At 47.8% G+C, this 27390-nt stretch overlaps 1 protein-coding gene across 1 annotated transcript; it reads left to right on the top strand.

The window, feature by feature from the left end:
- Nucleotides 1-27271, top strand: LBH (LBH regulator of WNT signaling pathway). The gene is made up of 3 exons (XM_012475505.3): nucleotides 1-158; nucleotides 2796-2898; nucleotides 25430-27271. Exons 1-3 carry the CDS (start codon nucleotides 133-135, stop codon nucleotides 25616-25618), a joined length of 318 nt encoding a protein of 105 aa, XP_012330928.1. The 5' UTR covers nucleotides 1-132; the 3' UTR covers nucleotides 25619-27271.
- The last annotated feature ends 119 nt before the right edge of the window (nucleotides 27272-27390 follow it).

Raw genomic sequence — 27390 nt, forward strand, 5'->3', positions numbered from 1 at the left:
AGGCGGACGGCGAACGCTCGGTGCCCGCAGTCGGCTGCCTGCCGTGCCGGTCTGCGCCCGTGTCATCCTCGCTCGGGACGCAGAGACAGCTTTTAAATCACAGGGGCGTGGGTCAGCCTCCCCTAGGACTTCATGTCTATATATTTCCCCATTCACTGGTGAGTACCCTGCGCCTGCGGCGGACGTCCGTCTCGCGGCGGTGGCTGCGGGCCCGGGCGCCTGCTTCGTGCCGGCTCCGGGTGCGAGGGCAGCCGGCGGCGCGGGCGCTTGGCGCTAACCCGCCGCCCGAGCCAGTGCAGGAGTCAACGTCAAGGTTGCAAAGGTGGGGGTGGGGGGAGGGGGGGTGCTGAGAACATCCAGACAAAGGACGTGAACTCGGAGCCCTCACCTAAGTGACGGCCAGAGGGTTTGTATTGGTTGGTGGGGGAGCCAGGGGTCACTTGTGAATCCCCTCAGTGAAACCCCCTCTGCGGAGGGCTGCAGGAGGCACGCGCCGCCTGGCGCAGGGGGGCTCCTGCTCTTCCCGGGCCCCTCCTCTTTTTCTTTTTGTTTGCATGCAAGTCTCGGCGTCGAGGCCGGCTGCAGCGGGGCTGAGCTGCTGCAGCCGCGGGGTTTGCAGAGCTCCGGGGGGTGGGGTGCGGGAAACGCTCTCCCCACACGTAACCCCGCTAAAGCCGCAAGCAGCAGGGCACAGGCTGCAGCCTCTCGACCCCTGCCTTCTCTGTAGCCCCTAAAAACCGATGCACCTTGGTGGGGGCCGGGGCTGGGAGGAGCCGCCTTCGCCGTGCTAAGCTGGAAGAAACCCCGGCCGGGCTCCGGGCGTCAGAGGTTTGCCACGGACTGGGGATCGGAGCCGGGAAGGATGCGGGGAGAGGCAGGCAGGCCCCTGGCTGCTGGTACTTCCTCGCCGGCGGTTTCTTCCTTCCTGCGCTGGGTTAGAAGAGAAGCGGCCGGGGGCGAGCGCTAGCGGCCCCGGAGCGCGCTCTCAGGTGCGGACGTGGGGAGCTCGGCCCCGAGTCGCTGGCAGGCGCTGAGCGAAGGGAAAGCGGACTCAAACCTCGGCGCGGTCCGGCCTGGCCCAGGAAGCGGAAAGTTCATGCTTCTCGCTTCAACTTTTCGGGCCGGCGCCACAGCCCCGAGCGAGGATAGAGCGCCCCTAAGTCAGGCTCTTCGCCCTGTGGGCGCTCTTCTGGCTCCTTTCTTTGGGGGTCGACAGCAGCCTTTCCAGGACCCGGGAGGAAACTGCCTTTGCAGGGCCCGGCTCCGGAACCTAAACTTGCCCCAAAGATCCCCATCTTCTCTTAGTCTCCCTGCCCCCATCCCAGCCTAGCAGTGTTTAGAGAGGGGACTGAACTTCCCTCTCTCAGCAGTTGAAGTTCCCCCACCCCGAGGCTTGTGTACCCTTCTTGTGGGCGCCCCTCCCTTGCCTCTGTCATAGCGTATGAGCAGCTTGGTGCCTTATTCCAGGTGAGGATTTGAAGGCTGTTGGAGGCTTTGTGCCTTTGGCTACTCAAAATGTGCCAAGGTGGGTGTTTGGGCACATTAGGCATATTATGAGAAATTTAAGGTTTAAGATGATTTCATCAATTAGCGCTTTGTAGCTTGCAATGCTTTTGTGGAGACATTAGTCCTTATCCTAACTGTGAGGTATGCACTGTTAGCATCAGAGTAACAAACAGGACACTTGTGGCTCAGAGAAGTTGCAGGACTTGTTCAAGATCACGCAGCTCTTGAGGGGAAGAGCCTAGAATCTATTGCTTCTGTTTCTAAATCCAGCGTCATTTCTTGTCTATGTAGTAACCTTACAATAAAGAGGAATCTGGTACCCCTGTTTCCTTAGATAGCGTCCCTCAAAAGCCTTGCTCACATTTTTGTTTTAAACCATGTGCACAGGCACGAATGTGAAAGTATTGGGTGCTGTGTCGCGGGTACCTGGATTTGCTGTGTATGTTCGGCGTTATGTGCTCGGGATCCCGTATGTGCCCAGGGCTTGTGCAAGGATAATGGAACATTTGTATCCTGCTTAGAGAGTACAAAGCACTTTCACATGGCAGCCATTGGTGGGCCAGCTTGGCCCCTCTGGAAATTTCCTTTGCAATCAGAGTCGGGTATCCTTAAGGCTTTTAATCCAGGGGATGTTTTTCAAGCTGTGAGCAAGCAGCTGCTATGACTGGGTCTAGAGAAAGGGGTTGGATGGCAGATGTGAAACTTGCAGAAAAGCTGACCCCTTGGGGCTTTAAGTGGAACATTTTGCCAAAAAGAGCACCAGAGAGACAGACATTTAGGAAGGCCATATGATTGGACTTTGTTTCACTCCAGTTGACCTGTTGTTGTTATTATATGTTATATAATAACATATAGTTTCCTTTTGGAAAATTTATGTGAAGATTATTTTTATTCTTGGTTGGAGAGGTGAGGGAGATGTGGTTGAATTGGTTTTAATATAGACAGATGGACTCATCTACCTACTGTTTTGATTTCTCTAGTTCTGTCATTTAAAAGAACATTCAGGGTCCTTCTGTCCCAGTGGGGACTAACGTACAGGGGAGGAGGGAAGAGGAGGTTTGCCGGAGAGGTCTGCAGACAGTGGGCTTTATCCGCTGGGGCTGAGTCCTGGAGCTGTGGGCTTGCAAGGCGCTTCTTCAGGGTGTGAGCTTGTTTTTCTGCAAGTTCTGTTTTAAACACCTCTCATCCTGTCTCCAGACAGTCCCCTGATCCCACAGCAGGGAATGCATGAAGAGTAGGAATGTGAAAGTGAGTGTGTTTGTTGACTTTTGGTCTGGGTTTCTTGGCAGCCCCGACTATCTGAGATTGGCTGAGATGACTGAGGTGATGATGAACAGCCCCCCCATGGAGGAGATCGGCCTCAGCCCCCGCAAGGATGGCCTTTCCTACCAGGTAAGTCCTGGCTTCCCTCTGACTCTTTAGAACCTGGTGGCTTCTGCTGGGGGTGGGGACAGACTTGGTTTTGCATCCCAGTGCTACTTATAAGAGCTGTGGGACTGTGGCAAAGTCCCTTAATGCCAGTAAGCCTCAGTTTCTTCATCTGTAAAATGGGGCAACAATCGTCCTCACCTCCTAAGATTGCGGTAAAGAATTCACTGTGATGAGAGGATGTGTAGAAGGCCTTCCCAGTGTCTGGGACAGATAAGGGGTCAGCAAGCATTAGCCATTGTGATAAATTAACCCTACTGGCTCTGAACTTTCCCATTCACCGCAGCAAAGGAGGAAGTGATTTGTGCAGTTGATTGATATCAGAACTTTCCTTCCCAGCCATTCCTGGGGCAGTAGAAGCATTGCTGTGCGGGGGCTTCTGCAGAAGGGTGGTCTGGTGGGGCTGGCCGTGCCCAATGATATTTTCTTCCTTGGGTTGATGATTGACCAGTTCATTCAGAGTTAACATTCAAACCACTTAGGAAGAGATTTCCCCCAAAGGGAAGCTAGCTCAGGGGTGCTATTGCTGGGATCTTGCTTGGAGATCATCCTGTCTGGTGGATCCAAAATGCACAAGGACCACAAAGAGGGACCAGAGTGACCCCTCTGTACTCTTCACCGCAACCCTCCCTCCTGCTTTCCCTGCTGCCTCTCTACTGCCCCCAGGCAGTGAGCTGGTTTGGGGTTTTGGAGGAGAGTTCCAATGAAATTAAACTGGGGGGAGGAAGGAGTCTGTTCTTAAGGGAAGACCTTGGGGCTAGGGAAGTTGTACAGGATGGCCAGTCCTGGGAAGTTGAAAGGGAGTGTGATGGATCCGTGCAACATACATGAAGGGCATGCCCATTGTGCACCAAGCATTCAGATGTTACCTTGCTCACACCTTACCACAGCTCCCAGTTGGGAATCCTCACCCTATTCACTGATGAGGAAATGTCTCAGCCTGAGTCAGTGTGACTTGGGTCTGTCTAACCCCAGAGCCTTGTTCTTATGATGTATTGTGTCTGAACCATGGCTTGGTTTGGCTTGGGTCTAGGAAGACTCTGGCTGGTAATTCCTTAGAGCTGTACCAAGGGGTACAGCTTACACCTGTAATCCCGGCACTTTGAGAGGCCAAGGCTGGCAGATCACCTGAGGTTGGGAGTTCAAGACCAGCCTGACCAACATGGAGAAACCCTGCCTCTACTAAAAATACAAAAAATTAGCTGGGCATGGTGGTGCATGCCTGTAATCCCAGCTACTTGGGAGGCTGAGGCAGGAGAATAGCTTGAACCTGGGAGGTGGAGGTTGAGGTGAGCCAAGATCACGCCATTACACTCCAGCCTGGGCAACAAAGCAAAACTCCATCTCAAAAAAAAAAAAAAGAAAGAAGGAAAGGAAAGAAAAAAGGAAGGGAGGGAGGGAGGGAGGGAGGGAGGGAAGGAAGAACTGTTCCAGGGACATTTATTTGAAAAAGAAAAAAACAAACAGAAAGCCAGGGAGTCAGGGTGGGTGCCATAGAGGGAGAGTGATCAGATAGAACCAAGCTCAAAAGCTCAGGCAGGGAAACAGAACTTCAGACATGCTTGGGAGGCTAAGGAGCCCCTTTGTTTTGCCTAGATTGGCAGGCCTGTCTTGCTGACTGGAAATAAGTGGCCATTAGCCTGAAGCGGGTATGCGGGGCAAAGGGGAACTCTCCTTCCTGTGTTTGACTTTTCTACCCTCCTCCCCCAGAGTAGGTCTGAGGAAGACAATTGAGGGCCCCCCAGCCTGGTGGGAGGGGTAGAAGTTTCCTGGCCCACCAGCCAGGGGGTTTTGGGTAGCAGTTTCCAAGCCCCTGAGTCAGACTGAATCTCTTTGTGGTTACAGGTGAGGTTCTCTTTCGGTTCTGGGTTTTAGATTTCCATCACAGAACCTTTCCAAATGCAGTCATCTGTTCATATTGTGTGTGCTTTTCATATTTTCCTTTTAAACACATCCCAAGATAAAGGGCCAGGCCTTACAGGGCAGTTTTCTCAATGCTTCAAGTCCTTCAGGCCATTTGGCTGAACCTGAGACTCAGGGCAGGTAATGAGGGAGGAAGGGGCTGGGGGAGGAAGGCCGAACTGGGGCTGCAAGGTCAGGGGGAGAATAAAATCACCTCTGGGCTCCTCACACATCTGGGCACTGCCTGAGCAAAAGATCCTCAAATCTTTCCTTGTGGTGCTGGACTGAAAGCCCAGTTCTCAGACCCCCTTTCAGGGAAATCTGTTTCTGCTACCTTGGTCGGGACCACTCCCCAGCTCTAAAATATCTTACTTGGAATTTACAAAGCACTCTTGTCATACTTTTTCACAACTTTTCTGATTTCAGAAAGGTCTCATGGTTGCCGCTGAAGAGGAAGGGGAGCGACTGTAGTATTTAACCAAGCAATCTCTAGGGGCACTTTCTCTGTGCAGCCTGCTGTGCTGGCCTCTGTGCCCAGGGTCCAGGGCTCTCGTAAGAACCCAGCATCTACACAGACATCTGGAACACAGGCAGTGCAGTCAGTCCAGTGTGGGACACACAGAAGCTACAGCGAGTCCAGATATTGACAGCAACAATGAAGTCCTACCGACAGAATTGGAGGGAGGGCAGACTGGGGCTGTTATTTGAAAGAAAATTAGGACTTTGAGAGGGCAACTCTATCTCTAAGGTAATGTTCTTGCACCTGCCAGGAGCAGGGCTGTGCAGTGAGCTGGTCTGACAATTGTGGTGTGACAGATACTCTCTGGGCCCACTCAAAGCTAGTGCCATCCAATTAGATACATTCCCACCAGAGCTCTGGGGATTGGCTGGGACAGACGCTTGGCTGGAGCCTCTTCCCTGTGCATGCTTGGGCTCGGCTCAGCGCTGGGGGCAGGGGATCTCGGAGCTCTGTTCTTGGCGTTCCTCCTAAGGATAATAATAGTACGTGGCTCTTACCGAGACCTGCTTTTCTAAGGAACTGAGAGTGGGAAGGAGACATCAGTCCAGACTTCGCAGATGAAATAGGATCTCACGCTTGTGATTTGACCTTGAAACAAAGTCATCAAATAAATGGCACATTGGACTTTGTCAATCACTTCCTCGCCTTGCAGATCTACCGAGAATCGAGAATGATGTTTTCCTGATTTCTCTGTACCAGATGTGACCTTTTAACGCCTGTGGTATTTTGTACTTACCAGCGATGCCACGCTGGGCTTCAAGGATACCGGTCCTGCTTTAACCTCTCTTTGTCCAAGTCCTTGAGGGCAGGGGAGGACTTAGCTTCATCTTTGTACCCTGCCCCGACCCAAGGTGCTTAAGTGCCATAGTGGGCGGTGGTTGTTTCCATGAACTTGAACCTCCTGATTCTAAAGCTGGCCACCTTCCTTTCTGCCTTAGCCTGTGTAAAGGGTCTGCTCAGGCTCATGCCTAGCAAGGCTTCGGATAGATGCCCTTTTAATCCCCTGAAAGATTCAAGCAAGCCTTATCTCCTGTCCTGGTGCCTTGTTTTGTAGTAACATTCATTTGCAGAGGCAGTTCAGTAAGGGAAATCCATGTGCGCACATTCACTTAACATGAATAGTGACACCCTGTGGGGTGGGTGAGTAAATGGTTACTAGAAAGTCTGAGTACATTTCGGGCAGGCGGGCTGTGCGCGGCCAGCTCCCAGCTCACCAGCTGAGTGGGAGGGTCTCCAGCAGGATGTTGATGTCCCTGGTGGCAGCAGCTCCCTTCCCAGCTCCATCCAGCCTGTGGAACAGGAATTTCTGCCGCCCAGTGTCTTCTTCCTTGCCTTAATTCGAGGAAGCAAGTCAGCGGCTGCTTTCTCAGCTCCAGGGACTCTAAAAATGTGGTGTTAGGGAATGCCTCTGCGACATGGTCTCCTTCCATGCTGCACCCGAACTGGCCTGGGCTCTGTCTGGGGAAGGGTCCTGGGAGTTTGCCTGTGGGCACTGACACTGCCTCCACCGAAGGACCCTGGAACCCTGGCCTTGCTACTGTAACTTCCTCGCACGGCAGCAGAGGCTGCTACAGTTTCAGCACCCCAGCTAAGGTCTAGATACAGATATGACTCCTTGGTTTTCATTTAAAACTGTCCCTTCTAAAACACCTGGACCAAGGTCTGAACACATTATCCATCCCCAGACTCTTTAAATCCCTTCCTGGCTGCCCTTTGTGTTCCTCCTGCTTTTATTCTTGGCGTGTCCCCCGCCATTTGATATCCATCTGTCAGTCAGGCAAGCATCAGGCTCCCCTCCTCGGGAAGGTGAGGGAGGATGCTCTAGGAGCCAGAAGGAGCAATTTCTTCAGACACCACAGTGCTCATGTGTGCCACACATTCCTTTTGATAAACAGAGCTGAGAGGGAGTGATGTCCTGGTGCTTGCTATGGTAGGGAAGAGCAGACGAAGGGGCTGACCTCTCTTGCTTCAGCCTTAACATTTTTGAGGAGAGGCGTGAAGGACCATCCGGGGTCGACGAATAGCCTCTCTCTCTCGGCACAGGGTCTTCTGCCCCTCTATCTCTCAGGTCCAGACACAGCCACCTCCCTTCTCTCACTCCTTCCCATTGTTTCCTTCCTTCCTTCCTTCCTTCTTTCCTTCCTTCCTTCCTTCCCTGACTCCCTCCCTCCCTTCCTCTCTTCCTCCCTCCCTCCCTCCCTCCTTCTTTCTCTCTTTCTTTTCTTTTGAGATGGAGTCTTGCTTCGTCACCCAGTCTGGAGTGCACTGGTGCAATCTCTGCTCATTGCAGCCTCCACCTCCTGGGTTCAAGCGATTCTCCTGCCTCAGCCTCCCAAGTAGCTGGGACTACAGGAGTGCGCCACCACGCCAGGCTAATTTTTTGTATTTTTTGTAGAGATGGGGTCTCTCCATGTTGGCCCTCCCCACTCTTTTTCAGAAGCAGCAACTCGTCTCTCAAAGAACAGGCTCAGTTTCATCACTGAAGTTAGATGGCAGCTCAGAAACCCCTTCTGTTTTCTCATGTCTGCTGAGCCCCTCTTGACAGAGACCTCCTGAGCCTGACTTCACTCTGCCGGTTCCACCTGGGTGGAATATGTGTGTGGAAATAGGTGACGGGTTAAGCCCTTGGCGAGGTTTCTGCTCAGTGGCCTCTGTCCCCCACCAGCCCTTGCTCACGAGGCCATTCTGGGCATAATGCATCCTCTACCTCTGTCTCCTGCTCTCATTACCCCTGTCTTATTGGTTACCCCCAGTTGTAGTACCCCACATGTTCTCAAGAGTTTGGGAGGTCCTGCTGAGCAGTGGCACGCAAGTCCCATGGTCTCCAGGAAATCATCTTTCACAATGTCTGACTTAAAAGGCCTCAGTTGTCCCTGGAGAGACATCGAGCTAAAATTCCAAAACACTTGGCAGGAGGCATCCAGCGCAGACACATGTTCCTGGAACTGCAGCAGCTTTCTTTTCTCCTATCCCTCTACCCGCCTCTCTCCTTGATAAAAATCATAGGAATGGGATGTAAAACAGGCAGTTAGGGCCACTGATCTCAAAAGCACAAATAGTGTGTTTCTCTGAGTGGCCCTGGGCCCGTGTCTGCGCTTTCTGCCTCCATGTGAGTCACTGTTCCCCTTGTTCAGAGCAAGTCGACTTTGTATGAGGATCCAGCACCTTCCCTCCTATAGTACCCTTTAGAGGGCTGGAATTATTGCCATGGGGATTTCCTCCTGGCTCCCATAAAGCCCCTGGTCACAACAGTGAGTCTGTAGCCTGGCCAGGAGGAGAACAAGCTTTCTTCACTTTCCCAGCCAACACTTTGCATACTAGGGCCATACATCCCAGCCTCCTCTCAAGGGGCCTGTGTTGGGCCTGATGCCTCTCTCTCCAAGTGATAGTGTGTTTATCTCTCTGCTGAGCTAGGGGCTGTGTCTTAGACTGCTCTTTGTTTCTAAGACACTGGGCACAGTGTCCTACAAATAGTTGCTTAATGAGCCTGGATGATGGATTGGCCCTTCCTCTCTCCCCATCCTACACTGAGAATCCCTTTATCTTGGCAATCCCGTGAAGCCTATTTTTATGGGATCAGCATTTTCTCTAAGTAGGCCTGGTCTTCCACGTTGGATAGAAAGGATGGTACTGTTAGGGAAAGGGATGAGTTTGGGTGGCGAATGTTGTGACTGTAGCCAAGAGCTATTCCTGGGTGTCTAGTGAATGTCCTGAAATGATCTTGCAGGCTTGAGCCCTGAAGTAATCCTCAGAGGATATGAAGACAGGCCCTCATTCACACAGGGCCGAGACTTGCTGGGGCTTCATTCCTCCCCAGTCTAGTAGCTTCTGTGCTGCCTCCGCCTGCCTCTCACCTCGTCACCTGCCCTTCCCCTGTCCCCCAGCGCAGCTCAGGAAGGAGTGGTTATCAGCACATCAAATCCTCTGCTTCCTTCCTGGGCTCATGCGGGGGGCCCTTATTGCACAGACACATCTTGAAAAACAATTGAAATTTGCCCAAGGTTTCTCCAAACTGTTGTCAAGCTAGCATTCGAACCTCAAGGCACGACTGGGAGCCCCTTCAAGCCCCCTCTCCAGTGGACTTCATTGCCTTGCATCGGCGGTAGCTTATTTTAAGTAAACTGTGTAGAAGAGACCCCAGGCATTTAGCTGAAACTCATCCACTCCTTGCTTCTCAGCCAGGAATTTTATTTGAACCAATGGGAAGGAAAGTTCTGGCTCTCTTACAAAAAATAGAGTTGGTCCGAGCAAAGGCGGCACTCATAAATTTCAGCGCAGATACAGTTGGTGTCTAAGCCTGACTTTCTCCTTACTTGATTTGGTGGTTCCCAAACAGAATTTAAAATATATCTTGAATTCATTTTCTACCTTTATTTTGGAGAGCTTAAAGCACTTGTTCAAACTGGATTTGAGAGGTATCCTTGGCTTTCCCAAATTCTTAAACATTTTCACTAGCCATGGCCCTGGATACAAGATCTAATTTAGAAGGTGGCCTTGAGGTCAGCCACTTATCCCCATGGACATAGGCAGTGGTGCCAGCCCACATCCACCAACACACACCTTCAAGCACACAACCGTAAGGGCAGATGGGGGTTAGTAAGTAGTTGCTTTAGATTAGTGTTTTTATTATAGGAACCTTTTTCCTTCCCTTTGCCTCTTTGTTGGCAATTTCATATTTTCATTGATAAAGTGTGTATTTTATTGTTTTTATGCTTGCTTTTCCAATTTTCGAAGAAACATATGCTCATTATGGAATTTTTATTTTCTTTCTTAAATTTTCTTGCTTTACAGTCACCATAATTTCACAATGTATAAACCATAATGGTTAACAATTTAGCATCTTTGCCTTCTTTTCCAGTTCACTTACGTGTTTTTTTTGTTTTTATGTTTTGTTTTGTTTTGTTTTTGAGACAGAGTCTCACTCTGTCACCAGGCGCTAGGCTGGAGTGCAGTGGTGAAACCTTGGCTCACTGCAATCTCTGCCTCCTGGGTTCAAGCAATTCTTCTGCCTCAGCCTCCCGAGTAGCTGGGACTACAGGCGCATGCCACCACGCCCAGATAATTTTTGTATTTTTTAGTAGAGACGGGGTTTCACCATGTTGGCCAGCATGGTCTCGATCTCTTGACCTCGTGATCCACCCACATTGGCCTCCCAAAGTGCTGGGATTACAGGCGTGAGCCACTGTGCCCGGCCTATGTTATTATTTTAAAGATAATTTTTTTTTTTTTTTTTTTTTTTTGTGACTGAGTCTTGCTTTGTGGCCCAGGCTGGAGCACAGTGGCGCCATCTCGGCTCACTGCAGCCTCTGCCTCCTGGGTTCAAGCGATTCTCCTGCCTCAGCCTATTGAGTAGCTAAGATTACAGGCATGCACCACCACGCCTGGCTAATTTTTGTATTTTTAGTAGAGACAGGGTTCCGCCATGTTGGCCAGGCTGGTCTTGAACTCCTGACCTCAAGTGATTCGTCTGCCTTGGCCTCCAAAGTGTTGGAATTACGGGTTTGAGCCACCACACCTGGCCAATATTTATTCTTTATAGGAATTTAGGAAAATACAGAGACATGAGGAGAAGAAAAACCACATCCATATTTCTATCACTGAAACATTTGGTATCTTTACTTTCAGTATTTTTCTAAGCATTTATAGTTAAAAAATAAAATTGAGACCACACTGTACATGCTGTAGTGAATCCCTTTTTCACTTAATATAATATCATGACTATGTTCTTGCCATTTGGTTTACTTTGTAAAATTCTATTATGTAACATTTCTTAATTCTGAATATTTAGGTTGTGGCATATTATGTTCTTACAAAGAACACTGCTCTGAACATCATTTTGCAGACATCTCTGCACAGGTCTGACTCATTTCCTTGGAGTAAGTTCCTGGAAGTAGAATTACTGATTCAAAGAGATTCAACATCATTAAGCCTCCTGATTATATGTTACCTTAAAAACAGAAAACATCAAAGAATTTATCAAAATATAAGCTCCCAGCATTGAAAGCTCTAGCAAATAGAATCTCCAGGGTAGAACATCTATAAAGACGGGATAATGGCAGAACTTTTTGGATAGAGTCAGAAAGATATTTGGCTATTTTAAAGTGTTTAGGAGATATTGTACGTCTTCCTATAGTTTGTAATTACTTATTTTAAGTGTGATGATAACAGTTGATGATGTTTAAGCAACATTTAGCCAGCATTGCAAAATAGCTGGTGATCACATTCTTGTCCCATAGTAGGCAGACTGACACCCTCTCTAGATTAAAAATGTACGTGGGTCAGCGATTGCTCGGCTTGTCTCCTTTATTTTATTAATGACATTGAGCATTGTGTAACCTTGAAGACCAGTAAAATTACATTGTTCTGGAGACCGGCGAAGGTTCACCAGATGCATGCTTTGTCTCTGAACCAATGTGGCTTTCCTGGGGTTCCAGATCTGACTCATGGATAAACTCATGGTTGAGAAATATTCCTTCCCTGGAATTAAGGATGGGCTGGACTCCTTTTTTTTTTTCTTTTCTTTCTTTTCTTTTCTTTTTTTTTCTTTTTGAGATGGAGTCTTGCTCTGTTGCCCAGGCTTAAGTGTAGTGGCGTTATCTTGGCTCATTGGAACCTCCGCCTCCCAGGTTCAAGCGATTCTCCTGTCTCAGTCCCCCAAGTAGCTGGGATTACAGGCATGCACAACCATGCCCAGCTAGTTTTTGCATTTTTAGTAGAGACAGGGTTTCTCCATGTTGGCCAGGCTGGTCTCAAACTCCTGACCTCAGGTGATCCACTGCCTCCACCTCCCAAACTGCTGGGATTACAGGTGTGAGCCACTGCACCTGGCCTGGGCTGGACTCTTAAAAGTAGATCTTAACATAATGGAAGTCTTGAACTCAGTGTCAAAGGGCCTTCTACCCAACAACCCTGCAAGGGTCTAGGTGATTTGCAACACATAGACAGTCCAGGCCAGTGCTCCAGTAGGGTCCATATGCTCCTGATGGTTTACAAAGTTCATTTAGGTGTTATACAGACAGCTTGAAAAATGTAAGACTAATTTTTCATTTATGTAGTGGTAGATTTTTAAACAAGTATATTTTAAACAAATGAGTGAAGGAAAACTAAAACATGTGTGTGGACATAACAGGAATGACGAAGGCAGTATCATGAGGCTGACAAATACCAGCTCACATGAGTGTGAAATTCCACAGCACAATCCTTTTAGGATCCCCTAAAATCTGTATCTCTTTGGTTGTGTGCCCCTCGGGTACGGCTATTGAAGCATCAGGAACCTTCTTGGCAGTTGAGTATTAGAGATTTTTATGCCAAATTGCTTCGTAATAATGTTTCTATGTATATACTACCTGGCTTGAATGTAGTGGCATGATCTCAGCTCACTGCAACCTCCACCCCCTGGGTTCAAGCAATTCTCCTGCCTCAGTTGCTCCTGGGGTTCACAGACACTTTCCCAAGGATGTGACAGGAGGGAGGGTTTTCAGGAAATCCATTCCACATCTTAAGCCTTCTTCTCTTGCTTTTTGCAATTTGCATTTTCTGAAGACTAGCTTCACCTGTTTACTTTTCTTGCTTCAAAACTGCCCTTCTCCCTCTTTGCAAGAGGAGAACCTATCGCAATTCAATCCATCTATCACAGTAAGAAGCCTTCATAAGGCTGGACACATGGCTCACACCTGTAATCCCAGCACTTTGAGAGGCTGAGGTGGGTGGATTGCTTGAGCTCAGGAGTTCAACACCAGTCTGGGCAACATAGGGAAAACCCATCTCTACAAAAAAAAAAAAAAAAAAAAAAATTAGGCATGGTGGCATGCACCTGTAATCCCAGCTACTTGAGGGGCTGAGGTGGGAGGATCACTTGAGTACAGGAGGTGGCGGCTGCAGTGAGCCAAGATTGCACCACTGCACTCCAGCCTGGGTAAAAGTGAGATCCTGTCTTAAAAAAAAAAAAAAAAAGAAAAGAAAAAAGAAAAAAAGAAACTTCAATAAAAATTTACCTTTTTGTTTAGTAATTATTTGTGATATGTTCATTGATCAGTTATATACTAATAGCTACAATAAACCAATCCAGAATTTGTAAATTAACAAAGCCATAAGGTCATAGGACATATTTAAAATGTCAATTTATATGCATAAATATATCTTTTTATTGTAGAGAAGTATGAGAAGCTAATGACTAAAAACTTTCAAACATGAAAATGTATTACATTAACAAAAAAATTTACTGGGGGAGTAGAATGGAAATACAGTTTTATATAGAGAAAGTAATAATACAAGATTTGAATTAAGAGTTTGTTCTTGAGTATTTTAACAGGTCATGGTTGCTGTCAAATTCTTACGGTATTTGTAATCCATTGAGTACATTTAAGAGTGATATGTACGTTTTATTTGAAAATGTTAATATTTATATCAGGGGTTTTAGAACATGTGAAAGGAGACAGAGTTTTTCTGAATTCTGTTGGGGGCTACACTAAAACTTCGGAAACCATGGACATGTACACTTTCTTTAGAATTGAAGCAGTGGCACTGTAGCTCCTCAGAGGGGAAGGCGGCTTTGAGATTGGTCCTATCACCTTGATAAGGAATGTCCTCTACATTAGCCTGACATCAGGTCACCCAGGTATTCTTTGGACACTGTGACACAGAGCCCAGAACCTCTCAGCACAGAGGGATTACAGACTAAGAATCTGGATAACTGGCTTCTAATCTTGGCTTTGCTGCTATCTGTGTCATCTCAGGCAACTCACATCACCCGTTTGGGCCTGATTTCCATGTCTATAAGTGAGAAAGCTAATTCTTACTGTGTTTTTTAAAAGTTGAGTAATGACATGAAATACTCCATCCTGATCCTGGATGTGCCCACTGGAGTTTAAAAGAAAAACAAACAAACCTGCTCTTTCCCTACATTTCAGCCTTTCAGATATTAGAAGGTACCTTTTATGTTCCCCTCAAATCTTTACCAGTTTTAAAATATGTTGTTTTTCAACCTTGATTTACCTAATCTTCTTTTTTTTTGAGACAGAATCTCACTCTGTCAGCCAGGCTGGAGTGCAGTGGTACAATCTCAGCTCACTGCAACCTCTGCCTCTAGGGTTCAAGGGATTCTTGTGTCTCAGCCTCCCGAGTAGCTGGAATCACAGGCATGCACCACCATGCCTGGCTAATTTTTGTATTTTTAGTAGAGACCTGGTTTTGCCATGTTGACCAGGCTGGTCTCAAACTCTTGACCTTAAGTGATCCGCCCTCCTCAGCCTCCTAAAGGGCTGGGATTATAGGCATGAGCCACTGCACCTGGCCCACAGCCATCTTACTGCGAGGATTATTTCTCCAGGCCGTCTATTCTCAAACCTTTTGGTATTGGTCCCTTTTACATTCTTAAAAAGTTATTTAGGATGACCCAAAGAGCTTTTGTTTATGCAGATCATATCTTTTGATATTGACTGTTTCAGAAATTAAAACAACTTGAAAAATTTTTACTTATTAAATCATGTAGAATAACAAAACTGTTACATGTTAATGTAATAACGGTTTTTAATAAAAAATATATTTTTCAAAGCAAAATGTTTAGTGAGGAGAGAGGCATTGTTTTACATGTTTGCATGTCTGTTTAATGTGTAGTTTAATAGAAGACTAGGCTAGAATCTCATGTGCTTCTCCAGTCAATCTGTTGCAGTATGTGTTATTTGAAGTCAGTGAAGGTCATCCAGCCTATGCAGATTTGTTTCTTTGGTACTTCACTAAATCTCAACAAGTGGTAGTTTTTCTTTCTTTCTTTCTTTTTCTTTCTTTCTTTTCTTCCTTTCTTTTCTTCTTTTCTTTTTCTTTCGTTCTTTCTTTCTTTCTTTTTCTTTCTTCTTCTTTTCTTTTTTTTTGAGACAGGGTCTTGCTCTGTTACCCAGGCTAGAGTGCAGTGGCATGGTCATAGTTCACTACAGCCTCCAACTCCTGGGCTCAAGTGATCCTCCTGCCTCAGCCTCCCCAAGTCACTAGGACTATAGACATATGCTACCATGCCTGGCTATTTTGTTTATAATTATAGAGATGGGGTCTCACTATGTTGCCCAGGCTTGTCTTGAAATCCTGGCCTCAAGCAGTTCTCCCACCACAGCCTCCCAAATTGCCAGAATTATAGACGTGAAACACTGTGCCCAGCCAACAAGTGGTAACTTCTTAAATGTTAGTGGCAATGTGATATCTGAAATCTTATCAATGACCTTTTTGTACACTAAAATTCATTTGTCTGTTTTGTACTTTGAGTACATCTTTTACCAATGTTTAGTGTAATCCTCTGATCATTTGGAAAATATAGGCTCACTGAGTTACGCAGGTCTTCAAAATGTTGACACATTTCCTTACACGACATCATAAAATCACATTTCTTAATGTCTCCACTGATCTCAAGCATTAGGAAGCTGTCAAGCTCGTGGTGGCTGATACAACTTTTCCAAAATTCTAATTTTCACTGGCAAGCTCTATTTTTATCATTGGTGACAAATATTGTCGGTCATTTTCCTTGAAGTGACAGGCTCACTTTGTCACTTTGTCCATTTTCTGAGAAAAATGCCTGCCGAAAACCCAAGATGGAATAACTACAATTGGTTGGTCAGTCATTCTTTCAAGTAAGAATGGTGCTCCATGGCATGAGTGGCTAGTTCAGCTGGTAACTCCGTCACATGACTGCTTTCCTCAAGACAGCTATTTTCTGTCAGCAGCAGAAATGTTGTAGGCTGACTGTCCATTTCACTGCACCACATTTATAAGTAACGTGTAGTTGAGTCAATATTTAATATAAATTACTTTTACTGCTTCATCAAAGGCATTAAGTTCTTTCGTTTGCTTGCTTTTATTTTATTCGTAAGGGTAAGCTGGCAAAAATTGATGACAAGTATGGTTTGATGCCACCATGTTTATTCTTGCTAAGGTGCCAGCACTTTCATCCAATATTGCTTTCTATACCCTTAGTGCAAGTGTTAACACCATGGAAAAGGCAAGCATCTTAGTAATACTATGAGAATATTTTATCTCTGTGGATGGTCCCTGCCTGAAAGGATCTTGGCAATTGAGCTTTGAGAATGGCTGCCCTAGGCTAAATAGAATATGTCTGATAAGAGGGTAGCAGGACCATCAGCTCCTCTGTTAGTGTAGATGCCTTCATTGAAAGGTATATACCTCTAGGAATATAGCCCTACTTGCTTCCCTTGTTAGCCTCAATGCTGCAGTTGTGATCAACTAAAATCTCCAAGCTTCTTTTATGAGAGCTACTATCAAGCAAGACTTTTTATTTGGGGCAAAAAAAATTTTGAGCAGGGGGGTACAAAGTAAGTTGTCCTGGTAGTAGTGCACTGCAGAATGGGTAGAGATGGAATCAAGTGGAGTGAAGGCCATGGGGCAAGACTGCAAGGAAGGCCTTAGAGATTTGTTTCCATGTAGGGATGTTTTTGGAAGCTACATGGGTGGGGGTTAGGAAGGGAACCCAGACAAGAAAGGGAAGGAAGGCAGCAGGACCAGTCTAAATATTCAAGATTTGTATTTCCAAAACAAAAATGAGGCCCGGCGTGGTGGCTCACGCCTGTAATCCAAGCACTTTGGAGGCCAAGGCAGGCGGATCACCTGAGGTTGGGAGTTCAAGACCAAAACAAAGAATGAGCAAATGGTTAGAAATGGCAGCTGAGAGAGATGTGACCGTGGGACATTTGGGTAGTACCAGGGAGGGATTACAGAGGGAGGGATGTGCCACCCACAGAGGCTTGGAGGTGACAGGGGGCCAGTCATCTTCCCAGAAGATAATGATGGTACAGTCAATAAGACGTGAATATTTGAAGTCATCTGTGCCTGATAACTGCACAAGTCTTTTTTCACTGTACCAGAGAACTTTGAAAAAATTCTCTAACATTCCAAAAGTCCCCTCATTCCACTGGACCCAGGGTTATCAGTAGAAATTAGTGCTAATTAATTAGAATTTGGAACTCCTGATTCGCAGGATGGGTGTGTGTTTGAGAGATGTTTATGAAAGATGGTGTTTATCCAAAGGATTTCCTTTTCTTTCAAGTTTCAAGGCTGGAGGCTTAAGCATCTTTGATCCAAAGGAAGGAGGTCCAGCAGTTGTTATAAGCCCCAAATCTTTGCTTAACTCCTCTATAGGATTAGAGGCACCAGGGCAAGGCAGAATAGAGTGAGATGGAGGTTCTGTAACCCGAGTCCGGAGGAAATTTAAGGAAGATGAGAGTCTTAAAGACGGACAGTGAGTGGATAAGTCTCTGAGTAGAGACTGGAGAATATTCCTCCTTCCCTGCGTCTAGTCAGTAGCTCTGCTGCCGGTTTGCCACAATTCTTTCTGTTCTTAATGGCCACATTTCACTTGGAAAAGCCAATAAAATGCAAACAATAATAATGAATGATAATAAAATAGCAGGAGGCAAGTATTTCAAAGACTGAATTTCTTGCCTTCACACATTGTTAGGGGGCAAAGAATAGGTGTGCTTTTTATTTGAATTAGTTGCGCGGCTTGTCCATTCATCCTTTGGCAGAGTGGGATGCTGGTAGAAATCTGCCCATTGTTATAAGCCAGCCCCTCCTAGGAAGGAAGAAACATACAAGGCAATTCATTGTTCTCCAGGAGACAAGAAATCCAGAAACAGAGGGGCAGGCCCCTGGAGTATGAAGGAGGAGATGCATACTAGGAAGGCCTCTGGTGGGGGGTGGGGTGGTGACAAGGGCATGGTTTTTATTCCAGTGGGCCTAACCCGCGCCTTAGGGGAAACACAGGCACGAGGTGGGAAGTGATGAAGTCACAGCCCTTTTCCCAAAGAACTTGCCCTAGGATTTGTGGGCACAAGCCCAGGAGTGCTGTGTATTTGCTCCTGTCCCAAGCTACAACTGTTGACCCCTTGATTCCTCACTCTAAATGCTCCTGAGGGGCCCCAGCTTTACCTAGTAAGAACCATCATTAGGAAGCTGAGGTGGACAGATCACCTGAGGTCAGGAGTTTGAGACCAGCCTGACCAACATGGAAAAACCCCGCCTCTACTAAAAATACAAAATTAGCCAGGCATGGTGGTACATGCCTGTAATCCTAGCTACTCAGGAGGCTGAGGGAGGAGAATTGCTTGAACCTGGAAGGTGGAGGTTGCAGTGAGCTGAGATTGTGCCATTGCACCCCAACCTGGGCAACAAGAGCAAAACTCCATCTCAAAAAAAAAAAAAAAAGAAGAATCGTTAGGAAGTTTGAGTTTACAGGGCATGTTCACACATACCTGTATTTGATTCTCTCCAAAGCCTGCAAGGTCAGCATTAGCATTGATCCAAAGTATAGAGAAGGAGCGGAGGAGAATGTGCCACCGCTTCCATGAGACTGTCAGACACTGTGCTAGCTCTCAAGGCATAGCACCGTGACCATGCCAACCATACTGTAAAGTGGAAATGATTTCCTTGTTTTACTCAGGAGGCAGCTGAGGCTCAGAGGCGATAAAATGACGTGACCAGGGTCATAGAGATAGTAAGAGATGGAGGCAAGGGAAAAGCCAGATCCTTCAGACTCTGTGGTCTGCCTGTGGGAAGAGCAATTTTCCTAAGCGGGTTTGGGCTGATTTTTCTTAGCTCTCTACAACGAGAGAGGGTAGAGGCTTACTGTGTGGTTTTGTCCATAGTGCCTTAGGGAGCTAGCCTGGTTATGTATCTCAGGCTCTCTGCCCTCCCTCTCCACCCCAGCCCTCCTCTTTCCTCTTTCCAGCCTTGCAAAGAAGAGCAAGATGTCCAGGCTCCTGAGGTCTCAGCTTGCAGAGCTGGTAATTAGCCCTTTGTGTCCTGTTAACCACCTTTCATCTCCTCCACTTGCTGGTGTCCGCTTTCCCTATTAGCATCTCCCGGCTCTTTGCAGAGCCCTCGGCCTCTCTGTGGCCAGCTCAGGTTGTTTGTCAGAGATGGTGTCTGAGAGATGCACGCTCACCCAGGAGGGCGGCTCCGACCAGAATCGCTCACATTTTCCATGCTAGGTGCCAGGCATCTCTCTCCTCTCTCCACCCCTGGCAGCCAGGTTTAGGTCACCTGGCTTGGAGGCAGACAGTTGATAGCCAGTCCCCAAATTTGGGGCCTTTGAAGCCCTGGTGTTGCCTTTCAGTTCCCCTCCATGGGTGAAATGGGAACTGGCTCATTGGCAACTTTTACGCCTAAGCAAGAAGCCTGCTGATCAATTCAGGCTCACCCTCAGGCCCAGGATTCCCTGCTCCAGCAGCCGCCACCGTTGGTCAGTCAAACAAACGCCTGGGCTTCCCTGGAATCTCCTGCTGCCTTGTCGTCCTCATACTAAATTCTCTCTCCAGCAGGGCAGCCACTCGCCCCACAGGGCCATTTAAAGTTACATTAAATTGATGTTTATGTTGCATCACATTTAAATTTATATTAATATAAATAATAAAATATAAAATTTTAACCACTTTTTTTACTTTTCATTATCAGCAGGATTTTTTTTTTTTTTTTTTTTTTTTTTGAGATAGAGCCTTTCTTTGTCACCCAGGTTGAAGTGCAGGAGCACAATCTTGGCTCATTGCAGCCTTAACCTTCCAGGCTCAGGCAATCCTCCCACTTCAGCCTCCCAAAGTGCTGGGATTACAGGCCTGAACCACCCATGCCTGGCCAACTTTAGCAACCTTTCGTGTGCTCCATAGTCACACGTGGCTACTGTATTGGGCAGCACAGATAGAGAACATTTCCTTATGCAGAATGTTCTATTGAACAGCACTGACCTATACAGTCAGAAATTCCAGTATCTTACAGACCATCTCTTCCTCCTACAAAGTCTTGAAGCTCTCTGGACCTTTCAAGTGAATTCATTTGAGTTCTCAAAATGCTAGGGCCTGTTGGGACTGGAGGCCACCAGGCAAAGGATGCCTCTGAAGAGGTGTCCCCCGTAAAATTCACTGTCACCATGGCCAGGTACGGTGGCTCATGCCTGTAATCCCAGCACTTTGGAAGGCTGAGGTGGGAGGATCGCCCGTGCCTGGAAGGTTGAGGCTGCAATGAGCCGATATTGTGCCACTGCACTCCAGTCTGGGTGATGAAGCAAGACCCTATCTCAAAAAAAAAATACTATTGATAATAAGAAAGATGACTAAAATTTTATTTTATTTTATTTTTATTAATATAAATTTATATGTGATATAATATAAACATCAATTTAATGTAACTTTAAATGGCCCCGTCTGGCGAGTGTCTGCCTTTGATTTAGTATGAGGACGACAAAGGCAGCAGGAGGTTCCAGGGAAGCCCAGGGCGTTTGTTTGACCCACTAACAACAGCGGCTGTTGGAGCAGAGAATCCTGGGCCTGAGGGTGAGCTTGTGGAGACAAGGAATGGCGCTTACTCTTCTATACTGTGGGGCATGCAAGACCTCAGAGGTTCATGCTGTGTGTGAACGTCAAGGCTTCATTCCATTTGCAAAGAATGGAACTTGGTGATATGGTTTAGCTGTGTCCCCACCCAAATCTCATCTTGAATTGTAGTTCCCATAATCCCCTCGTGTGTCATGGGAGAGACCTGGTAGGAGGTAATTGAATCATGGGGGGCAGTTACCCCCATGCTGTTCTCATGATAGTAAGATCTCATGAGATCTGATGGTTTTTCTAACTTCACCATTTCTCTCTCCTGCCACCTTGTGAAGAAGGATGTGTTTGCTTCCCCTTCTGCCATGATTATAAGTTTCCTGAGGCCTTCCTAGCCATGTGGAACTGTGAGTGAATGAAACCTCTTTCCCTTATAAAAAATACCCAGTCTTGGGGATTTCTTCGTAGCAGTGTGAGAATGGACTTATACACTTGGTGTCCATTCGATTCATTTCAGCCATCAGCTTTGGCAGTCCAACGTGGCAGCTGGATGTGGAGTCCAGGGCTGGAAGAGGGAGGAAGGTGTAGGGTTGGGAGAATCACAGCTGGGGGTGGATGCGTCTAAACCTGCCCTACCCTGGGCTGAGGATGAGAAATGCCGCTGAGAGCCACAGAGAGAAGGGAAAATGATTTTTGTTTGTATTTCCCTTTCTGTCGTACAGAGTGAAGGAGCACTTTGGGGTAAGAGGTTTAACTAGAAGCAGTTTCTTTCGGGAACAGGGGCAGTTCTTTGCTCCCTGCCAGTTCCTGCAGGCAGACAGCATGCCGGGCTGGCCTGCTGCCTCAACCCTACCTGTCACGTGCTTGGCAAGTCTGACTCAAGTCCTTTTTTCCACTGCCTTCCCCACCCCATCAAATTGCAGTTGCAACCTCTCATTTTTCTGCTGCCTAGATGATTAAAAAGCATGACTTAGTGGAAAAATGTTGACCTCCTTGGGGTCAGCCTCCGAAGCAGCTGTCAGAGATAAGATTGTGCTGGCAAATTACTCAGCAACACTTTGCAAGGCTTTCTGTCTGTCTGTGAGGAAGCCAGAAGCTGTTGGTTCTGGGTACTTTTTGTGTTTGGACAGAGTGACAATTTTGAGGCCCAAATGGATATAATCTGATAATAAAATAAGATCTCTCATGTAAGGGTTTGATTATTATAGTAATTTTTTAAAATACAATTAACAGGCTTTATAAAAACAATTTTTTTTTTAAGCAGTGCTTGCTTGGAGCAATTCAGGGAGCAAAGTTCTCTGGCAGCTAAGCACTATCAGAAGTTCAATTCTCAGACTTCTAAGGACTTAAAAGACTTAATTGTGCAGCTCTCGGTACAAACGGCGCTGTTTGGAATTATTTTAATTACAGTGTTTGTATGACTAGCTCTTGCTTGGAAATTGGATGCTTACTGTAATTCTGTTGAAACCTCTTCAAAGAGGACATTATAGATTGAATTTCACTTATTTCCTCGAAGTATTTTATCGTCTTTATGTTTGCCAAGAACTTGTACCCATCTAGTGAGACAAGAAGGTCACTGACTTCTCAAAAGGAGAAACTGAGGCATTTGGGGTTGAGAGGCCTTGACCGGAGCTTTGCAGTGGTGGTCGTGTGGCTTAACCTGTGGCATTTGAAGTCCTGTAGATCTGGGTTTGGATGCCAGTTCAGCCGCTTCCCAGGTGCGTGGCTTTGAGCAAGTCATTCACCCTCTCTGTGCTTCAGGTTTCTCATCCATAAAACAGGGTTACAGTAGTCCCCGTTATCTCTGGGGGATACGTTCCAGGACCCACAGTGGATGCCTGAAACCACAGATAATTCCAAACCCACATATGCTGTGTTTTATCCTTTATATCCATACCTGTGATAAAGGTTAATTTAAACATTAGACTCAATGTGAGATTAACGAGGATAGCTAACAATAAAATAGAACAATTATAACAGCATGCCACAACCAAAGCCATGTGAATGTGGTCTCTCTCTGTCTCCCCCTCACAATATCTTACTGTCCTGTACCTACCTACCTTGGGACTGCGGTTGACTGTGTGTAACTGAAACCAAGAAAAGAAAAACTGGATGGGGGGAACTAGAATTAGCGCGAGGTTTGAGATTCTGCTCAGCAAAAAATTTCATCCATCATCATCATCGTTATTGAGTTTTTTCTCCTTATTTTAATGAAAGACCTGTTCCCAGCTTGAAGTGAAATCTAATGCTTCTCACCCCTCTCCTCCTTTTCTTCCTCTTTCTTTTCCTCCTCTCTTCCTCCTTCTCCTCCTCCCCCTCCTCCTTTTGCTGGTCCTGCCCTGCTTGTCATCCCTTTTGCTTTTCCTTGGCTTAAGTCATCATGGTTAGAATTGGATTTTCCCTCTCCCAGCCCAGGCAATGTGGTCCTGACACAGGTCAGCATAATCCTGGCAGTGAGGTCAGAGGGTGTAGGCAGGGCCAGGCTGTGCACGGGGCAGGTGTCCCTCTCCTCCTGACAGCTTGCAGCTATGTCTTGGATCCTGAAGGTTTAGAACAAGCATCGGAACTGGGAAGCTCACCTCCTGGAATGGGGCCGCCACAGCTCCTGGGCAGTCAAGGCCCAGAGTTTGGCTCTCCCTCCCTGCTCAGTTTTCCATCTGTGAAACGGGGTGGAGACCCAGCAGCAGCCTAATCCATTTTCCAGAAGGCACGGGCACTGAAAACAGCAGATACAGGTTTGAATCCTGGCTCTGCCATGTGACCTGCAGAGTCCCAGGTCTTACTGTTCCTGGGGTGGCAGTGAGCCCTGAACAAGGTGACATCTGAAAGAGCTTTGTGACCTGTGGTGTGGGAGTGGGTGAGAGGGACTCCGATGGAGGGGTCTGAAAGCTCATGCTTGGAGGGCGCCTTGCGTCCCCACAGCCCATGGGGGGCTCTGGCTCCACCCAAGAAATGAGGAAGTGTCTAAAAAGCCCACTTGGCCATGCCTCGCTCAGCACACGAGCGTCCGGGCACAGCACAGTCCGAGGGCAGGACTTCCGGGCCGGCCTGGTCAGGAGGACGCAGCCCAGAGTCGAGGTCCATGTCCCTGCGCCTCCGTGACCCACACTGGCCCAGCCCCTCCCTATGCTTGTTTTCCTCCTGGCTGCCATTATGATACCTTTTATGAGCCTCGTTAAGTCTTTAATGACGCCTGGTTGTGCAGCTGGCTTAAGGCTTAATCCCCAGCAATAGGCCTTTATTGGATAAATGGTTAATAATCACTCGTCTGCAGGGATTGGGGAGGCTTCATTGAGGCCTGTGATTCCTGGAAGCCCCACGTGGCCTGTGATGTGGTGAGAGTGTGACTTGGCTGGGGCACTGCTTGGGCTTGGGTGGCAGTAAGACCCGGCACCCTCAGCGCACCACAGAAGTTGGGGAGGCCTGAGTTTGCAAAAGAGCCTTCCATGTCCTGGTCACAGAAGATTCCTGTCTGCTGCCATGGGTCTGTTTCCATCTGGGTCGAGGAGCAGGCAGCCCCCCAGATCTCTTCAAATATGTCCCTACCCACTCAAGGTTTTGCTTTCCTTTCTTGTGCCATGAACAAGCTGTGTGACCTCGAGCGGCTCTCCTGACCCCTCTGGGGCCTTGGTTTACTCATCTACCAAATGGAGAGGTGGGAAGAGATGGCGGTGAAGGTACCAAGTGCCTGATTCTGTGAGCCCAGCATCTCAGACAGAGCCTCCTCTCTCCGGGTGTGTCACTGAGGGCTGTGAATGGCAGGGACCAGCAGCCCAGCGGATTAAGTACTTAAGCTGCTGGGCAAAGAATTGGGTCAGCTGTAGTCACAGGGCAATGTGTGCAAAGGGAATCCACAGAGCCAGATTTGGTCCTTGATTTTATAGCCAGGTTTGGGGTTTCTGCCAGCTCAGGGCAGGACACAGAGTAGGCATTAAAAAAACAAAGCCTGGTTGCCGGGACTCTGGAAGGAGAAGTAGACGCCTTCAGGTGTAGAGCTGGCAATAAGCCAGGTCGCAGGTGAAAAAGAAGAGATCTTTGGATTTTGTTCCCAGCCTGCCTGTGACTGGGGTCCATGCTTTTCATCAGGATTTGGCTTTGACTTTACAGTTGCAATGGGATCAGGACCATCTACTTGAGGGACAGGCTGGTGTTGGGGCAGGGGAATTGAACAGACCCGGTTTTTAATCTCATCCCATCCCTCACTCATTTCTAGGCTGTCTGGCCTTGGACCACCTACTCTTCCAAGCCTGAGATTCTTTGGGCTAGCATTAGCAACACCTATTTTTCAGCATGACCGTGTGGGTTGGAAGTTATATATGTATAGCACCTGGCAGCCTGCTCACTTAATACCGATAATTATTCCGGGAGGTACTTAATGTTGTGGCACCTGTCGTATTCTTTGCACTGCTGGCGTAAATTACTTGCTGCAGAGAGAGATCAGACTTACTGTGGATAACATGATTTGGGATTATTTTATCTGAAAATGAAATACAGTCATCAGCCTTTAGACTCGGTGGCACTGTCCCAAAACTTTCAGCTCCAGGATTAGAATCGAAGCCTGACTGAGGGACAGTTTCCTATGTTGCCCCAGAATTTTCTCCTGTGGCTCCTATCCTCGGCTCCACAGCATCCCAAGCACAAAGCATAGTCCCTGGCCTATGGCACACACCCAGTATGCCACACGGATGTGCAAAGAAGGAATGGAATTTCTCTTTTCAAATACGTACATGACCAGGCACCTGCTCTGCTTTTCTTTCAGATTTTTCCCGACCCTTCAGACTTTGACCGCTGCTGCAAACTGAAGGACCGCCTGCCTTCCATAGTGGTGGAGCCCACGGAAGGGGAGGTGGAGAGCGGGGAGCTCCGGTGGCCCCCGGAGGAGTTCTTGGTCCAGGAGGATGAGCAAGACAACTGCGAAGAGACGGCGAAAGAAAATAAAGAGCAGTAGAGTCCCTGTGGGCTCCCATGGGTCATACTAGCCAGCATCTGTTCCTGAACTGTTTTTCTCATCATGATGGAAGAAGAGAGTGAGCCACAGTCGTTCTGAAAATGTCAAACGAGGCTTCCGTTTTGCACCTGCAAATCACCGAGTTGGTTTTCTTTTCTTGTCTTATCTTTTATTTTGAAATTTGCCAAGCAGTGGAGCCCTCTGACAATTTGCAAGGCCTTCTAGAAAGGAAGCAGCTTAGAGCCAGGGGGTTGGGCATGGGGGGCGAGCACTGTTTTTGAGATCATTATCTGAACTCAGGCAGCCCAGTTAGAGGCGGTGGTGGGATTCCAGTGGGTCTTGGGGGGTGGGAGGTGGGGCATGTGCAAAGCAAGCAAGGAACATTTGGGGTAAGAAAACAAACATGTGGTAAAAGAAAAAAACACATGTTTTTAAGAAAACATTGAGCAGAGAACTGCAGCCAGGATGCGCTCAGCAAACATTCACTCTGGCTGCCGGGGCATCAGAAAACAAAGTCTTCATCTCTCTCTCCGGTTTCACCCAGCCCACCCTTTGCTTTCATTTCAGGTGTGTTGGTCTATGACAGGGAGGAGAGGAAAGGAGAGCAGGAGCAATTGGCTGTTGCAAAGCCAGCTGGAGGTGAGGTGCAGGAAAGAAAGGTCACCCCACCCTTCTCCATGGCCTCTCTTCTCCCAGCTGTGGTAGGCTCACAAAGCCAAGGTGATCGGTTTCTAAGAGGCAGTGCTTTTCAGCTTTTCTCCCTGATTTAGCCATGTTGCTTCCCAGCACTTTTAGGAGTAGTGAGAGCACTTCTTGCCCTTGTTGGACGCCCCAAGGTGGACACTTGGCATGAAGGTCTCTCCCTCAACTGCTGCCCTCCCAAGATGGAGTGGGTGTGCTCTCCCTGGCTGGTCCTTCCTCCTCCTCACTGCCACCTTCCCTGCCCTAGCCACAGCAGCCACGGACACATAGGTCCCCAGCTCAGCTGTGGATTTCCGCCAGGCTGCCCAGCTGCCGTACTCATGCCCATGGGGGCTCTTGGTCTGTTTTTCTTGTGGGTGCCGAGTGGAGAGCAGATGTGGCTTTTTCTGTGTCTTGTTGGGGAGGTGAGCTTTCATGAAGGTCCCAAGAGCTGGCACACTCATGCCAAAAATAATTCCCAATAATTCTTGGGAATTATTGCATGGTGGGGGCAAAGCTCTCGTGGCAGCCTTGGGATCAAGTTTGAGACTAAAGGATGTCACGAGATCCCTGGCTTCTCCCCATGTTGTTCCTGGGCAAGAGCAGAAGGGAGGCATAGCAAGGGACCTCTGCTGTCCTTACTCAGTGGTGGTCCTCATCCCTCCCCACCACCCATCTGCTTCCTGCAAGGGCACCAGTTGTATGCGAAAGTTGGCCTTTGGACTTAACGTTTCTTATCGTAGCTAAGAGCCGTCTGGAGCAGTAGGTCGCAGGACAAATGCTTTGGTCCACCCGAGAGCAGTACTGTGTGGCCCAGAGGTGGACTGAGAGCCTTCCTTGAGCTGAACTTGGCCAACCAAGGCACGCAGCATGTCCCCTCAGGTCTCCAGTCAGTCTAGGCTGACCCTCGGTTCTGGACTTGTGTATATAGCTGTATTTAATACCTCAAGGTCACTGTGGCTCTGGGGATGCCAGGGCAGGAGGACGAGGGTGTGCTGTGGACGCAGCAGTCTGCGGAATTCCGTTCTGGGAAGCCGATGGTCGCCCGCACCCCCTGCTTCCTCCCTCTGTCGTCTGCCTGTGTGACACAC

The sequence above is a fragment of the Aotus nancymaae genome, unplaced genomic scaffold (genome assembly GCF_030222135.1).
Source record: "Aotus nancymaae isolate 86718 unplaced genomic scaffold, 86718_ANA_hifiasm-v0.15.2.pri h1tg000057l, whole genome shotgun sequence".
NCBI lineage: Eukaryota > Metazoa > Chordata > Mammalia > Primates > Aotidae > Aotus > Aotus nancymaae.

Bases quoted from the DNA above. Each gene is read 5' to 3' on its own strand.
- LBH (XM_012475505.3), top strand. From the start codon at position 133: ATGTCTATATATTTCCCCATTCACTG. The intron at 159-2,795 runs GTGAGTACCCTG...GTTTCTTGGCAG, and splicing joins ATATATTTCCCCATTCACTG to CCCCGACTATCTGAGATTGG. The intron at 2,899-25,429 runs GTAAGTCCTGGC...CTTTTCTTTCAG, and splicing joins AGGATGGCCTTTCCTACCAG to ATTTTTCCCGACCCTTCAGA.